At 40.2% G+C, this 17,007-nt stretch overlaps 1 protein-coding gene across 1 annotated transcript; it reads left to right on the top strand.

Annotated features, from left to right (window-relative positions):
* The first annotated feature begins 424 nt into the window (after window positions 1–424).
* LOC117295593 lies at window positions 425–12,207 on the top strand. Its single transcript, XM_033778291.1, has 11 exons — window positions 425–760; window positions 2,335–2,478; window positions 2,778–2,876; window positions 3,260–3,373; window positions 3,756–3,824; window positions 4,119–4,187; window positions 4,528–4,596; window positions 4,895–4,960; window positions 9,972–10,030; window positions 10,562–10,615; window positions 11,143–12,207. Exons 1-9 carry the CDS (start codon window positions 425–427, stop codon window positions 10,017–10,019), a joined length of 1,014 nt encoding a protein of 337 aa, XP_033634182.1. The 3' UTR covers window positions 10,020–10,030; window positions 10,562–10,615; window positions 11,143–12,207.
* Window positions 12,208–17,007: the final 4,800 nt, after the last annotated feature.

The following is a 17,007-nucleotide window of genomic DNA, read 5'->3' as shown; positions in this document are numbered from 1 at the left end:
GCGTCTTGACGCCTTGCCGCTCACAGGTCCCGACCTTTTTGCGGGCCAGTTCCAAGAATCCATGGAAGCTGAGGCCAAGCGCATCAAGGCGGCAGATAAAATTAATTTAAAGAAACCGGCTGCGCCCAAGGCCAAGGCGAAGAAGGAAGCCTCCTATACCATCCCACGGCGTCAACCTCAGCGGCCCGCCCGTGGTGGGTTTCGCGGCAGGGCCGACACTCAATCTAGTGTCCGAGAAAGTGAGTCACCGCGGTGACGTTTGCCCCTGTGGGAGGAATCGTAGTAATTTGCTCTACAGGTAAGTATTCGTTCGTAGACCCTACCCACACTACTGTGGGGGGGGGGATTTTTCTTCATGATGCCTAGACTCTGGATGGAGTGGTAAAAACATGGCAAGAGACTGCTATGACGCGAGAATGCGGAGATGGAGGAGGGTGAATTGGAGGAGGGTGAATTGGACGAGATGGACAGGGATCTACAGTTTCCAACGTGTCAAATAAGTAAAAGAGTAACAACAAGAACAATTGCTACTTTACTGTTCCAAGTGCTCTGCTGTACTTTTATTGTATTTTCAATGGAGACGGAGAGCCAACGGTGCGAGAATGTGAAGGAGGATGGGGAATTGGACAAGTCTGACTGTACATTGACAGTGTGGAATGTCTCAAACAAGCGCTGCGAGATTCAACCTCAACCTCCTCCTGGACCCAGGCGAAAGGCAGAAGGCAAGAGGTCGAGGAAAGGAGAGACGAAACACTCAACTGTTTTGTGTTTACTATGAACTGTTGACTTACATAAGTTGCTTAAATATAAAGACATGGTTGAATAGTTTATTGGTTTAATAACTATTGTTATCTCACTTCAAAATCATGAAAAATCATTATCGAGCAGCAGAAGAGGTTTTCCCCGACCCATGGAATTGTAACCAACTGACAAGCCCTCGCGAGTTCAGAACGGGTACCCGCGAGTAAACTGCGTGGCGGTTTCAGGGGCCCCCGCACCCCCGCGGGGATTTTGCAGGGACGGAACGGGGTCCACGCAAGCAGTGGTACGTGCCGTGGCGAGTTTTGCGGGGGCCCATGAAGGTCCCCGCCACAAGTCTTGTAATAACTCCATGCATGGGTGACCATGAATACCTTCAATGATAATAGGGAAGGCGGCTGATTATTGTACACAACAGAATTCTTTGACGCCGCTTGAGACTTTGAAGATTGTCCGTGTTCCGTCTTTTAATATTGTCGGCCTTCGAGTTGGGGAACACTATTTTGTTTACATGTTATGAATGTCAGACCTCCCCTCCTTTTTAAATTTTTCCGTTGTGGGATTTCCGTATGTCACACTGTTGCTATATTATAGGAATGCTTGCAACCAGTAGCATGAAGTGTCCCATAAAACTTTTCTGCGCCGTCTTTTACAACAAGTGTATCACAGACAATGCAAACCAGGAGGTGTTAAGTGATGTGTTGGTCCGTCTCCATGGTCCGTCATTGTTTGGCAACTTTGAAAATGCTGGGATGAGTCAGCTAAACCGCAACGGAGGTGCGAATGCAGCTTTATTGTGAAGACGGTTTTGTGGTGGGGGTTGTTCTATTATTGAACAAAATGAGCACTTAATACGTGTACTGTATACATAGACAGAAACATGAATTCAGACATAATTATTCTGTGTGCTTCTCATATCATCATATGTGTATAGGATTTGAGGCATTGCATGGTGAGGTATCAATGTATATTTGGTTTGCGGTAACACCATGTGTGTATCTACTTGCCAGGTAGAGTTGTTCTTAGGGAACTGTCTTGCTTTATTCTACTGCCGTGGAGTAGATAATCGGAGGTTCTGTAGACTTCTCAGAGAGAAAAGAACATATGTGCTTACAAAACAGCGAAGTTTTTATAAAATAAAACGCAATGATAGGCAAACGATACGCAACTATAGTCATATTTGAAAACATTTGAAAACGACAAATTTTAATTAATCGAATATTTTTTTACAAAAAACAGCCACCACTCCAGGATCCTGTTATAAATTTTTGTTCATGCTCCAGTCATGCCCCTTGTTAGTCAGTATGGTTCATGGAACTACATTTACTTTCGAATAATGGGAAGGTTTGCGGTATATAACACCATGTAATGACTATATCTCTCTGAGTTGGGGCTGAAAAGAACCGTTGGTTTAACTTTAGTTAATTTTCAAAGACGTACATGTATTTTATTTTACAGTAAACGTTTTTATTTTTGACCCATGTAAAGAAGTCAATCAACCATGTCAGGCTCAAGATCCAGCGGTATCGGTTAAATGTATTACATTCCATACTTTCCCCTCCAGACAATAAATAGGGAACCACAGAGGATGCACCGGCCAATGTCGATACAGTAACAGGCAGTCAAGACAGTGCCCAGAAAAAGACCAATCAGGCTGGGGTCATTATAAGCCAAGAAAGGGGAGGAAAAGCAAGTGGGTCCAAAAGGACTGCTAAGCAGGTAAAGTTGGTAATGAGTCTAACGTCATGATCTCAAATACGTGTAACCGTCTGTTTCGTAAAACAATATTAGTGAATGCCTACCATTACTAGCAAATCTTGTTAGTGTAATAATCTGACCCTGTTGACAGAGGTCTTGCAAATCGATAAAAAATAAAATATGTTTGATTTGAAATACTAACAACCATCTTGGGGGAGAAAAACAGATTTTAAAAAGCCCTCATCCTCCTCTTTTTTGAAAAATCCGGACTATCAACTTTATCTTAATGTCTGTACACTACTATTTTCTTTCGTTTTTAGGCTCAGGAGCCTGAAAACAATCAGGAAGAGAGGACAGCGAAAAAGGCGAAAACTGACAAGGGCGGCAGTAAGAAAGTCAAAAAAGTCAAGGAAAAGGAGGTAAAACTTAAACATTGTTTTTACTACCAAGAAATGTGCAATTAAAGTCAAAGAATAACATAAATAAACTTATAATTTGCAACAAAAACCGTTGCTTGCATTTGTGTTGTGCTTTCAGTCGTAACATCCACTTTGCGGTTTTGACTTGTTCATAAGTTGAGGCCTCAAATTTAGAATTTGAGGTCTCAAAATCAACCATCTATTCGTACACAACTTCGTGTGACAAGTGTGTTTTTTTCTTTCATTTTACTAGCAACGAACAATTGAGCTCAAATTTTCACAGGTTTGTTATTTTATGCATATGTTGAGACTGGTCTTTGACAATTACCAATAGTGCCCACTGTCTGTATTTGTTAAAGACGAATATATTTTAATGTCCCCAGTATGCACGTGTGATAAAGAGAGGAGCTCCCCCACCAGCCGAACCTCATCAACAAGTAAATGATGATAACATTGAGGACTCAGTTGTCGAAATGGGATATGCCTCATCCGGAAATGTAAGTAAATTCAGATTTCTTATCTGTTCCCGACCAATGCATGGTCATTTTCACTTGGGATGTTGAATGATGACCAGTTGGGTGTCATGGTTTTTTGCTGGAATATATATTTCCTCTGTTTCGATAATTGCCACCCATTTATTTGTCAAAGTAAAACAAAATGATACCCATTTGGCTGTCATAAAGTGTTTAGTGGTATATGTATTCCCTACATGTTTTTATTTATATGATTTGTTTTGGGGTGTTGCTCTTTTGTAATGGCGACATGTTTATACATGTACATCACTTATTGTTTGTTGCTTATCTTCTTAGATCTTTGGGAATGGCGTCTTGTTTTTTCACTTTTATTAATGCTCCTTATTAAATGTTTTTCCAATTGTAGGAGGAGCATCATGAGATTGACCAGCCCACAATAACACGGGTCAATGACAGCTTTGATTTTTCCGAAGATGTAAGTTTGTTTAAGTTTATAAACCATAATGACATTTTACTTGCGGTCTTGACAGTGTCCATTTGGCTGTCATAGATTTTTCTTTTCAGGAATATGTATTTCCTTTCTGTTTCGATAATGTGCTTCCATTTATTTGTAAAAGTTTGTTAAAGGTTTGGTTTGTTTATGGGAGGGGTGATCTTTGGTAATGGCGACTTGTTTATACATGTACATCACTTAATTGTTGCTTTCTCTTCCTATGTATATTTTTTCACTTTTATTAATGCTCCTTATTAAATGTTTTTCCAATTGTAGGAGGAGCATCATGAGATTGACCAGCCCACAATAACACGGGTCAATGACAGCTTCGAGTTATCCGAAGATGTAAGTTCGTTTAAGTTTATCAATCATAATGCCAATGCATTATCATTTTACTTGGGATCTTGATGGTGTCCATTTGGCTGTAATAGATTTGTTTTTTTTCCAGGAATGATATGTTCATGTATTACCTTTCTGTTTCGTTAATTTTCGTCCATTTAATATTTTTAAGTATTTTGAAGATTTTGTTTATTTTTTACTTTTTTTTTTTTTTTGGGGGGGGGGGTTGAATTTTTGGAATGGCGACTTGTTTATACATGTACATCACTTAATTGTTGCTTTCTCTTCCTATGTATATTTTTTCACTTTTATTAATGCTCCTTATTAAATGTTTTTCCAATTGTAGGAGGAGCATCATGAGATTGACCAGCCCACAATAACACGGGTCAATGACAGCTTTGATTTTTCCGAAGATGTAAGTTTGTTTAAGTTTATCAATTATAATGCCATTTTACTTGGGGTCTTATGACAGTGTCCATTTGGCTGTCATAGATTGTGTTTTTTTTTCAGGAATATGTATTTCCTTTCTGTTTCGATAATGTGCTTCCATTTGTTTGTAAAAGTTTGTTAAATATTTGGTTTATTTGTGGGAGGGGGATTGATCTTGTTGCAATGGCGACTTACATGTACATTACTTGTTTGACGCTTTCTTTTCTTAGATATTTTTGTTTATTGTTATTGATGCTCCTTATTTAATGCTTTACCAATCGTAGGAGCAACATGTGATTGACACGCCCACAGTAACACGGATCAATGACACGTACGAGTTTTCCGAAGATGTAAGTTTAAAATGCCGTTTTTACCTTTTAATTTCACTAATGTAAGAAACACAGCTCAATGCAACTGTTGAGTTTTCGCCAAAGTTTATCAATCCGTTTTACTTGGGTATTTCAATTATGCTCATTTTAAGCTGTTACAACTACCAGCAGAGAAACTATTTTTTTGTGGAACATCTATTTCCTTCCTGTTTATAAGAAGTTGTTTGGAATTTTTATGTTATGTGGCTCTGTTGAAATGGAGACACATCACTTGTTTGTTGCTTTCTCTCCTTAGAATGCTCTTTCTAATGTTTGTTCATCATGCTGTATTTTCCAACTGTATGAAGAGCAACATGAAATTGACCAGCTCACACTAGAGAAATAAATTATTATAGATTCTTTTAGTAGACCAGCCAAACACGAAAAAGAGCTCTAGAAAAAATTTGGACGGCATAGTTTGTTAATGGCTGGCATCCATGCTAGATATATTGATCATGGTCCTGGGCAGACGAATAGGCCGGATGCCACCCTCAATTTTGAATTTTAAGGTCATTCCGGGGTCAAAAGGTCAAAAAAGGTCAAAATCTGTGTTTTCAGGATTTTTAATCAATAATGATTTATGTAGATAGATCTATCCATAGAATGTATTTTAATTATCATGGTAACATCACAAGGTTGTCAAATGACGAGTAAAACTTTCATTTTGTGCACAAATGTATGGCGAAATGAAACATAAATGTGCGATTATCTCAAAAACTGTCCATTTGCGCATATCAAAGTTACATGTACTCCAGATTTTTTTGGGAACTTTTATTTTATAAATTAATGGTTCTGATCAGTCGATAGACATCCCAGGCAGTTTTTAAAATCGTAATATTGAACAATTTTGGAAAGTTCGGGCAGGCGCGAGGGGTATCCTGAAACTAGCTTTTGCTAAAATTGGTTTATTGAGTAGTGTCATTGTTCAGTAATGTATAGCGTATAATTAACTACACAACGGAAGGCTTTGGATGGTAACAACCAAAGCCAGTCATGAGAACTATTTATTCCGGAACATTTTTATTTACTTACATCATAAATGAGTATATTTTGGTAATTCTGGACACTATGTAGGGTCTTCTGTTGCCTAGCAACCACGCTTTAGTCATACCTATATAGGAGATTCGTTTCATAAATGAAAACGGGCCACATAACTTCCACCTGTAATTTTGTTGGGTATAAAGTTAATGCAAAATAATTTGTATGTCTGAGGCTGAACATTAAAACTGTGGCTAAGCTGTTCGACGAGGAAGGCGACAACCACAGAACGGAACTTTGTGAGGCAGTTGGCGAAATTTCGAACTTCATGAGCAGCAACACAATTACAGACTCCCTGAAGGAGTTTAGCATGCATCACTCTGACAATCCAAACTTCAGACTGTGGTCTACGTACATGGCGATGGTGGAGATTCTGCTGGACTTTATCAGGGCTCAGAGAGATGGCAACTGGACCCTTCATCTAGAAGCATTTTCAGCAATGCTGCCATGGCTTACCATCTACGATCACACTAACTATGCCCAATGGGGACCTGTCTTTCTTGCGGATATGAAACTCCTCGAAACGACAGCACCAGAGGTTCATACTGAGTTCACAAACGGGAACTTTGTCGTCAAGATGACCAAAAGGCGCTTCAACCAAGTTCCTGCCGATCAAGCAACTGAGTGGATGAACAAGACATGCAAGATGCAAAATGGCATAATTGGTATAACAAGGAACGATCAAGCAAGAGACAAATTCTGCATCACTTGGTCAGAGCGATCAACCATCACTCAAGACGTACGATCTCTCTTCAATATAACAGATGACGAGGAAGAGGCCGTCTTCACCCGTTCTGATAGTCTACCATCCCGCACAAAACGTGATGTTGATGATGTGAAGAAGCTTGTCACACAGCTGAAAAGATATGATGTTTTTCAAGAACACACAACCATGGTTGCAGGGGACGATGGCGATATTGACAGTGATGATAGAGAGATACCTCTTGTATCGCTTGCGACCAGGGACGCCGCCTCAAGTGATGTGATGAACGATCTTCTAACGGCTGAAGATCGTGGGAAGCAGCGCGTTCTTACTAACGTGAAGCAACGATTGAAGAAACTGTTGGGTTTCATGACAAACTGACGAAACATCACTCAAAAACATTTGCTGACCTATACAAGGCAAACGTTTCCACAAAACAGAATATACATAAGACCATCAAAGCTGACAGAAAATTGCTCCAAAGATTACTAAATGCTGTCACTGGGGGCCGACCATTGGAAATGGAGAATATTCTGCAGCATGAGCTTTCTCCAATCCCGATGTCTCTTGCCAAGGCTGGAGGTGAGATGAACTCGACACCAAAGGCGGACCTAATCAACATCTTAATGTCAGGACTACAGACACCACCGGAAGTTCCAAAAAAAGACATGAAGACTTGTGTGCTGATAGATGGTCATGCACTTATCCAAGCTCTTGGAAAGCCTCAGGGATGCCAAACATTTGGTGACTACGCTGCTGTATTCATTTCTACCGTGACGAAATACCTTGGAGGTAATACAACAAGAGTTGATGTGGTATTTGACCGTTACATCGGTGAGGGCTCAATCAAGGCAGTAACTCGATCCAAGCGCACAGGGAAAAGAAGGCCGATTCGTAAGCTCATCGATGGACCTCATGTCCCACTTCCACAGGTTTGGAGTCAATTTGTTGCCCTGGGTGAGAACAAGGCTGATTTAGCCAAGTTCCTGTCTCAGGCCATCTTAAAAAAAGATCTTACAGAAGGGCACGAGATAGTGACAGGCGGCGGTTTCCTTGATATGACAGACGCCAGGTCTAACAGGAGAGATAATGTAAAACTTCAAGGAAATCACGAGGAGGCTGACACCAGGCTGATACTCCATTCATGTGAGGCGATCACTGAAGGATATAGAAGAATTCTTGTTGTATGCAGAGATACTGATGTCATGCTCCTCCTTCTGCACTTCGTTGCTGCAAAAGCTGCTGAGGTGTGGATGATCTCCGGAACTGCAAGACAGAGGAAGTGCTATCCAATACATGCAATATACGGGCGACTTTCACAACCTGTGAGAGACAACCTTCTCAGCTTCCACGCACTAACGGGCTGCGATACAACCTCCTCATTTACTGGCCACGGGAAGAAGTCATGCTGGAAAACCTTTGAAAAACAACCGCTACTCGTCAAGGGAATTGGGCGTGATGGAGAACTTGCGTCAATTGAGCAGTTTGTGTGTCATCTGTATGGTACTCCTGAGCAGTCCAACGTCAACAATTCTAGGCTCCAACTCTTTGGCAAGGCAAATAAGGGTCTGGAAATGTTACCCCCATCAAGAGATGCACTGGAACTTCACTCAGCACGTGCCAACTACCAGGCAAAGATATGGTTGCAGGCTGACAAAGAGCACATAGACGTCTCCCCGCCTATCGACACTGCGGCTTGGAAGAAGGTGTCTCAATGCTTGGAAGCTGTATGGACAAGACTACCCCCTATCCCAGATGCCTGTCTAGAACTAGTTTCCTGTGGCTGCAAATCAAAGTGCAAGACGGGCAGATGCAGCTGTTTCAGAAAGGACCTTAAGTGCACATATGCTTGTGGATGTGACGCAATTGACTGTAGCAACCCGGCTGGCCAATAGACTAGCAAATTCAGACGATTGTGTACACACAGCTGTAGACCTTTAAGGCTATGTTTATTCACTCTTACTTTACTTTTTGGCCACCTCCCAAGTTAGAAAAAGTCAAACAAATCCTTGCCAAAAGCGAACAATTTGACAGTGTTTGTAAAATATAAAGCACTGACTTTTGACTTTTTGTGTGATTTACAGAAAAAACCTTCACCAAAAAGGTATTTAAAACAAACATTATTTGATACACTATAAGCCACTTTCCGAGGTGTCACATTTTTTATTTTGTAATAACCTACATGGTTTGCAAGTGAAACTCACTTTTTTTTTACTAACAGTTAAACAATTTAAATTCAGAGAGACATTTCAAGTCCAACCATACATTTTTGGGCGCAATTTAACTTTATAATGTGGCGGAAGTTTCCCAATGCGGCCTATTTTCATTTGTGTAACGAATCTCAAAGATATCTCTAAAGGGCGGTTGCTAGGCAACGGAAGACCCAATATGGTGTCTAAATTCTCAAATTGTACCCATTCATGATATAAGTAAATGGAAATGTCCCTGATTAATAGTTCTTATGACTGGCTTTGGTTGTTACCATCCATAGCCTTCCGTTGTGTAGTTAATTATACGCTATACATTACTAAACAATGGCACTACTCGATAAACCCATTTTAGCAAAAGCTAGTTTCAGGATCACCCCCGCACCTGCCCGAACTTTCAAAAATTGTTCAGTATTACGATTTTAAAAACTGCCTGGGATGTCTATCGACTGACCAGAACCATTGATTTTTAAAATAAATGTTCCAAGAAAGATCTGGAGTACATGTAACTTCGGTATGCGCAAATGGACAGTTTTTGAGATAATCGCACTTTTATGTTTCATTTCACTATACGTTTGTGCACAAATTTAAAGTTTAACTCTTCATTTGACAGCCTTGTGATGTCACCATGATGATGAAAATACACTTTATGGGTAGATCTAGCTACAAAGATCATTATTGATTAAAAAGACTGAAAACACAGTTTTTGACCTTTTTTGACCTTTTGACCCTGGAATGACCTTAAAATTCAAAATTGAGGGTGGCATCCGGCCTATTCGTCTGCCCAGGACCATGATCAATATATCTAGCATGGATGCCAGCCATTAACAAACTATGCCGTCCAAAGTAAAATTTTACTCCTTGGCTGGTCTACTATTTGGGGAAAATGTATTTCCTGCCTGTTTCGAAAAAATATTGACCATTAAAAAAAAAAAAAAAAGGGGATTATTTTTATGGGGGAATCTTTTGGAATTGTTGCTTTCTCTTCTTATTTTAACGCTCCTTATTTAATGCTTTAACATCATGCTGTATTTTCCAATTTTAGGAGGAGCAACATAAGAACGACCAGCCCCTAGCAACAAGGGCTAAATAGCTTGGGAAGATGTGAGTACATTGTGAATGCTTTCTAGCAATTTTACAGTGACACTTGTGTATGGTTCACAACACAATCAGGGGGTGCGCATGTGCTACAAATTCCACAGGAAAATCATTGATATATGGATTTGTTACCCCGTTTGTCCCACTTTGCTGTTTACTTTCAGTAAGTCATTCTGCATGTACCCAAACCTCTTTTGCTAGAGTCCAGTAAACTTGGGTCATTCCAGTTAAGGTTTAAACACATTTCTCAAAATTTGCAGTTAAATCATACTAGAAACAAAAAAAGACTAGAAAAAAAATACAACAGACTGTTTAAATTTGTTTTGAACTGCAACTATTGATCTCTTAAAAAATACTAATTGCAAAAGAATGCAATAAAGTGAACTTTTTAGCAAGGCATGCCCCAACAAACATCTAGCAGGGTTCAAGTACCGTGTCAAAATAACTTTTCTTTTTAATGACATTTGTATAGAATATGACGGTTTAAAAGGGTTGGATTAGGTAATTTTATGAATTGTTATTGTTTGTTTAACTCAGGGTATATCCGCCCACTCAGAAGCCATCCAGCCAAAAGTCATCCCACAACCAAAGGTGAGTGTGGTGTTTAAAACAAATTAATTATTTGTAATAAGGCACATTTCAAAACATTCCGGGAGCCTTTTAAAAATCAGTTTAGTTGTATCCTTTTTTTTTCAAATGCACATCGGACAAGCAGTAGGCAAGGAGGTTACCCAACCAAACCTGTTTTTATGCCATAATCTATAATTTTTATTCGGCTTGAAAAGAAAAGAAGAAAAACCAGATGAATAACGCAGTGGTTATAGGGATAAAACATTTGACCGATATTTTTTATTTTCTTTAGCAAGATTGAAATAATTAAAACTACAAAACAGCAAGTCAAATTGACCGAAATATCTGTTCCACCAGTCAGGCTGAGAATTGTTTTCATTTCCTGGCTCTATAAATGCTATACCACACTGAAGAACAAACCTATTGATGTTACAAATCATTTTCCCTTTGAGTTTGATATTGATTTAGAAGCATGTCTGTAGAAATCCAGCACTTGTATGCCTACTTTGTTTAATGCTAATCCCCTTGTTGTTTCCTTTGAATTTCAGGACTCGTGCAGGTGTGCCCCTTATGCACAGCGCACACGTGAGATCTGTCTGGCTAACCAGAGAATGCTGAGGCAAATTCTTACTCTACTAAATTCAGACCAGACATACCAGAGCAGCAGCACGTTTTCTGACCATTATGACGAAGGGGCCTACATAGCGGACAGTGAGGAGACACCCCCAAAAGGAGTGCCAGAGAACAACTTTGACATGTCCCCAACAAAGATTTTTGCTCCAAGGAAGACAAGTTCATCTATCCCCAACCTGGCACTGCTGCTTGTCCGGCAACTTTTCACAGAAGAAGAAATGGCTTCATCCAATTGCCGTGGAGTGAAAGGCAAACAGCAACTGGACAGCACACGAATGAACTTTGTAAAAAAAGCTATCGGTGCGTATGCCCCAGTTTCACCTGGGTGCTATGATGTGTATTGGAAAAAACAGTGTGTGGCAGCTATAGATGAAGGTTGTAGGAGGCTGAAGAGGTCAAAAGTAAAGTTGAATTTAAGCTAGTTGCCCCTTTTTATTATATCAACCACACTATGAATAAATCTGTTACTCTCGATATCAAAAAACGATAATTGTTTTAATGCTTCTCAAAAGCGTAAAGCATTTTATGGAATAATATTTCAACGGAAGTCTTTCACCATTACCTTCTGTAGATCTGTCTAATGGCTTTAAGTAAATTATGGATATGATGAGCTTTTCAAAGAATTGTGGTTTCCTAATTATTGATTCAACTACAAAAATAATTTCATGTTAATAGTTATATTTGAGTGGAACAAATTTAGATACTTGTTGTTTCTGTCGTTTTTATTGTCTTCTGTGCCTTAAGCATCTTAAAACTCTTGTATTATCGTTTCCTTTTTTTTAATACGTTTTCATTATTACTGATAATTGCTGGCCTTAATGATCGTATACATTCATTTGTTTTTCAACAATAATTTATTCTTTAAGGGAAGCCAATTTACTTTAAATAGATGTTTGTCTAGTACTGTAGAATTTTCTTAATAAAATTTTCACAGCTTCTATACAGTTGTTTTTGTATTTTATAATAATACATTGTATGTATTCAAAATGTGGGTCTCATGCTAATGATTTTGTTTTACTCTGAATAAAAAGGAAGTTGTACAAGTACATCAAAACCACAACATGATATTTGTTTCTTTTGGATTGCTATGTACATGTAAGGAGTAATACCTCTAACTTGAAAGGCCTGTGAAAACAATTCCCCACTCCTTGTAGCTGCCGAGGTTCATCAAAGATTATACAACATTTTTCCTTTTGTGGTAACTTGATACAAAGTATAACAACCCTTCAACTTTTGCTTTACATACGCCGCGCCGCTTCAGCAATGACATCAGCGAGGACACAAGTTGGCAGACTCAAGTTTGAAACTTTCAAACTGAAAAGATCTTTGGATGCAGACGACCAATAATGTCCATAATAATAGGATATTAAAAAAAAACAAATGTGTGCAAAATTAGGAGACAATTTTATAATAAAGGGAACTACATGTGTACCTACATGTATATCGTTTTGGAACCGATGATATTCAGTTGGAGAGGAAGGGTTACGTACCGCGATCGTCGCAAACAAAAGTATTATTATTTTTGTGCACACCAGTAGTAAAGCGATGTACATGTATCTTCATCACACGATTAAAAAAAAATAGATCAAAGTTCTTGCATTTCTCCAGCTCCTTTGTCGATAAAAATAACAGTTTAAATGGTTTAATATACCTTGCAGATGTTCTTAACATAAATAAACAACTGTTTGTTTACTTTTCCTAGTAGAAAACATCAGTTTAGTTATAAAATCCCCGCCATCCCGTCGCTCAGAATAATCATGTCAAGACAAACATGTACATGTACACGTAGTCTGGTTCGCCCAATGCCTGAGGGGGATAAAGCCTAGTGGCTCAGCAACACGTGTTTCTATTGGCTGTTGAATTTCCATTTAGCGCTTAACGGATGTTTTCATTGGTCGATTTTGCCCTATTGCCAGAGCACTGTGTAAAAGTATTCAACATCACGAAATAAAACGTTAGTCGTCGGCGGTGGTTTCTTATTAATTTAGCATCGTTTTTCTTGCGGGGAAATTGATTAAATATGACAGGTTGTGAATAAAACAAAAATGTTTTTGTATGAAGCATAAATGTTGCAAACTGTAAACTGCAAATGTCCCATTGTTGTTTTTTAAAAGATGGGAGTTTGGACAAAAAAATACCAAGCCCGTTTCCAGGGCTCTTGAATCCACATATACATGTACAGGTAAATGTTGAGAACGAGTGTAGTTGGCAAGGGGAAATCCCAGGCTGAGCAATATTTTGAGAAACACGTGCAGCACGTCACGGACCCTCATTGGGCAACACATTCGGTTGTCACTTTTCATGAATGAAGTGGACGGGATCAAATCGTTGAAACATTTGACTAGCTGGCTCGTAATTGTGTAGGCACCAGGTGCAATACAACGTGTCAACAACACAATTCACTGTAAATCTCCAGTATAAGAAAAGCAAGGGAAGCGAGCTGAGAAAATCTTCTCAAAATGTGCTGTGCCAAATCGTCTTTTTTGTAAAGAAAATATGAATTTCCTGAGTTGATAGAGTGGAAATAAAGTCACAAGAGACAGGTGTGGTATTTTATTAAATATTTATAGTGAAATTTTATTATTTTATTGAGGTGTATAAACCTCTAAACGATCGACAGCGCTGTTTTTGTTATGGGTATGGTGCTACATGTACATGTACATGTACATTGTGTACAGCTATTGTATTGATCAGAACAGTTTTATGCATCAATGATTGCCAAACAATAGCCCCCGTTGAGCCCACGAAGCCGTTTGCGGGTTGCGGGGGCCATTTGAGTGGCCTCCGCAAATCTCTTGCGTGGTCCCCGTTACTTTTCTCGAGGGCCCCCTCACCCCCGCAGGTATTTTGCGGGGGTCCCCGCCACGTACTCGTTGCCCCTCGCGGGTTACCCTCGAGGGCTTGGAATTACTTGTGGTTGGTGCTGTAGCTCCATGCCACATCCCAACGAAACCCGCTAGCACCATTCCACCGGAGTTTCTGAGTAAGTTGCAAGATGTTTTTATTAAATATTGGAACTGCTTTACTTAATAAGCAGAAAGAGTCACTATTTGGCCACTGGTTCCCAGCGATTTTTATGGTTGTCCATAGACAAATCTGACAGTGTTGCAGAAATTATTAAAGTCACTGATGATTATTCGGTGTACATATAGAAAGTTACAATCTTGCAGTTTTGATATCCTATGTATAGAAACAGGGACGAATGATTTATTTGATTCAACTCGCAAGGTAGTTGTAAATAACACGGTTAAGTTTCTTGAAAGCTTAGAGGCAAAGGGAGTCAAGCCTTAATGTACTATTTTGCCTTCAGTGATTCGTACATGTATGTCGAGAATTACTCGGTCTGGCCAAGTTTCCTTAACAACTATTAACAAACGAGTCAGAAGATGGCTCGCTGAGCAGGGCACTTGCTATACCACTTTCTTGACGTAAAGGTTTATCCTCGGAGGAAAAATTGATAGCGCAAAGTACTTGGTACATAGATGGTTGTTATCGCAATGCAGCCGGGATGATGAAATATGGCAGAGGATTGAAAGATGCAGTCAAAAATAAGGGAATTTGTAGAAGACAACAGAGTTAGATAATGAGTTTAGTTTTGTTAACCCTTAGATGTTGTAAGTGAGATTTACTGTAATATTCTGTTGTTATATATAAAACACTTCAGTTTTGTAATCTGTTACATCTTGCTTTGTGTAATTTTTAATGAGTGAAACGGGACATGGTGTTTAGTCTTAGTGGAGAATTTAAGATCTCACCATTGTGTTTTATATTAACTGTTGATTATGATGGTTTAGATCTTGAAACTAAGGATACTTTTAATAATTATGATGATTGTTTGTTGAGTATCGTAACCTTCTAACGGCAAGAGTTTGTTTAGTATAGATACTGTTTTGACCTTGTATTCATATAATTATTCTCTTTGTGTACGAGAAAAGGCAAAAGGCACTCATAGAGTGTCATGGCCGTGTGGTTAAGAGCATCCAATTCAAGTTCTGGTGCGAATTCAGCGGAGTGTGGGTTCAAATCCGGGTCATGACACTTGTGGCTGGGGGCTGAAAAGAGTCAGACTGATTCTTCGTCAGGAACCTGGCGGAAGATACTTTACTATAATTGCTTCTCTTCACCCAGGGGAATAAATGGGTACCTTCGAGGGTAGAGGTTGATATTGTGAATGAAAAAGCCTTTGGAGCAATATAAACTGTTGCCCAGGTTGTATACTCCCAAGGGAGCTGATCTTCAGCCATGGAAACAGGGTGTCACCATGTTTTGGTATACATGTAGATAAAATGCATAATCTCAATTACATGATGCATGATCTCCATTTCATGATTTGATGTAACTTTTGATGTGATTACTGCCCAACTGCCTTTGTAGATGCCATTGTGTCCTAACTTAGGCTGCACGCCATTAATATGCGAACGAGTATACATGTAGGCCGGGTGACACGCTATGTGCAGTGGGGTTTTGCACTGTTGTCGCACCGCACGAGCACCGCGCGTCCCGACACCGCAGTCTGAAAATGCCGAAGGGCAATGAAGACCGCCATCAACTCTAGGACATTGATGTGGGACGAGCGGTGCTCCGGGCCCAAGTGCTTCTCTGAAGGACAAAGGGGATTTTCTTCTTTACCTTTACGAGAGTGGGCTAGCGACCGCCACGGTTAAAAACTACCGGTCGGCCATTGCAGCCATTCATGAGGGCCTCCCTGATGGCTCCTCGGTTTCTACCAATCGAGCGATCTGTCAGCTGGCAAGGGGCATGTTTGTATCCCGGCCTCCGGTACGCAAACTTGTCCCGTCTTGGGACCTCCAGAGTGTTCTATCCACTCTAGCAGGTCCCCCATTCGAATTGATGTGGGACGAGCGGTGCTCCGGGCCCCACTGTCCCGCGATCTGGCGCGGGTGGAGGGTCGCCCCCCAGCCCTGCTGTGACGCATCGGTGACAATGGTCACTGAAGGCTGAGGGGGGCGGAACACGCGCCCCTGAGTGAGATGGGCCTCGTCCAGCCACCACCACAAGTGCGGGATCAGCCAGGGCGTAGTGGGTCGCGATACTATCGCTCGCTGGATTGCTACCGCCATCCGCTCCGTTCCGGGCGGGTGGCCGGCGGCCGAGAGCAATATTCATGCCCACGACGTCCGCGGGGTGTTACCTAGCGGCGCATAGGGAATATGCAATTGTAGTAATTGCGCCGCTAGGTAACACTAAGACTTTTTGATTTTTTTTGGGTGGTTTCGAATTAGTTTTACGGTATCTAACAATTCTCTAATTTATAGACCTAAAAGTCGTCTAGTTTCTTAGATATGCTAAGATGGTGAAGGAAACAAACCTCAAGATCCTTGATTTGCGTTTTCACACACAGACAGTTTCCTTTTGTGCGTTAAAGACACGGCTGGCACAGCGCCAAAAACGAGTGCTCCGGTTTATACCTGTGACCTACATTGTTTTACGCGCGCGCGCCCCAAACTGGCACAAAAGGCCACAACTTGTTTTTTTGTTTTCACGAACAGCCACTTTGTGTATTGCTCTTACGCGTGGAAATTTCCCCTTGCACAGCAAAAAAGTAGGAGATCCGGCTTTTGCGTTTTCACAAACAGCAACACGACGCGCTGCACACAGACCACATTTTGTACGAAGAGGCACTTTTGTTAATTGAATAATTACTCATTAATTAAACCATTATGAACAAAATTGGAAACAGATTTGTATGATTTAGGATTTCTACTTTCCTGATATGTAAAAATTTCAAAGATTAAACATCGAAAAGTCTACGAACCAGT

The sequence above is a fragment of the Asterias rubens genome, chromosome 10, assembly GCF_902459465.1.
Source record: "Asterias rubens chromosome 10, eAstRub1.3, whole genome shotgun sequence".
Taxonomy (NCBI): domain Eukaryota; kingdom Metazoa; phylum Echinodermata; class Asteroidea; order Forcipulatida; family Asteriidae; genus Asterias; species Asterias rubens.
Note: the sequence above shows the minus strand (reverse complement) of the source record. Positions and strands in the feature narration are given on the sequence as shown.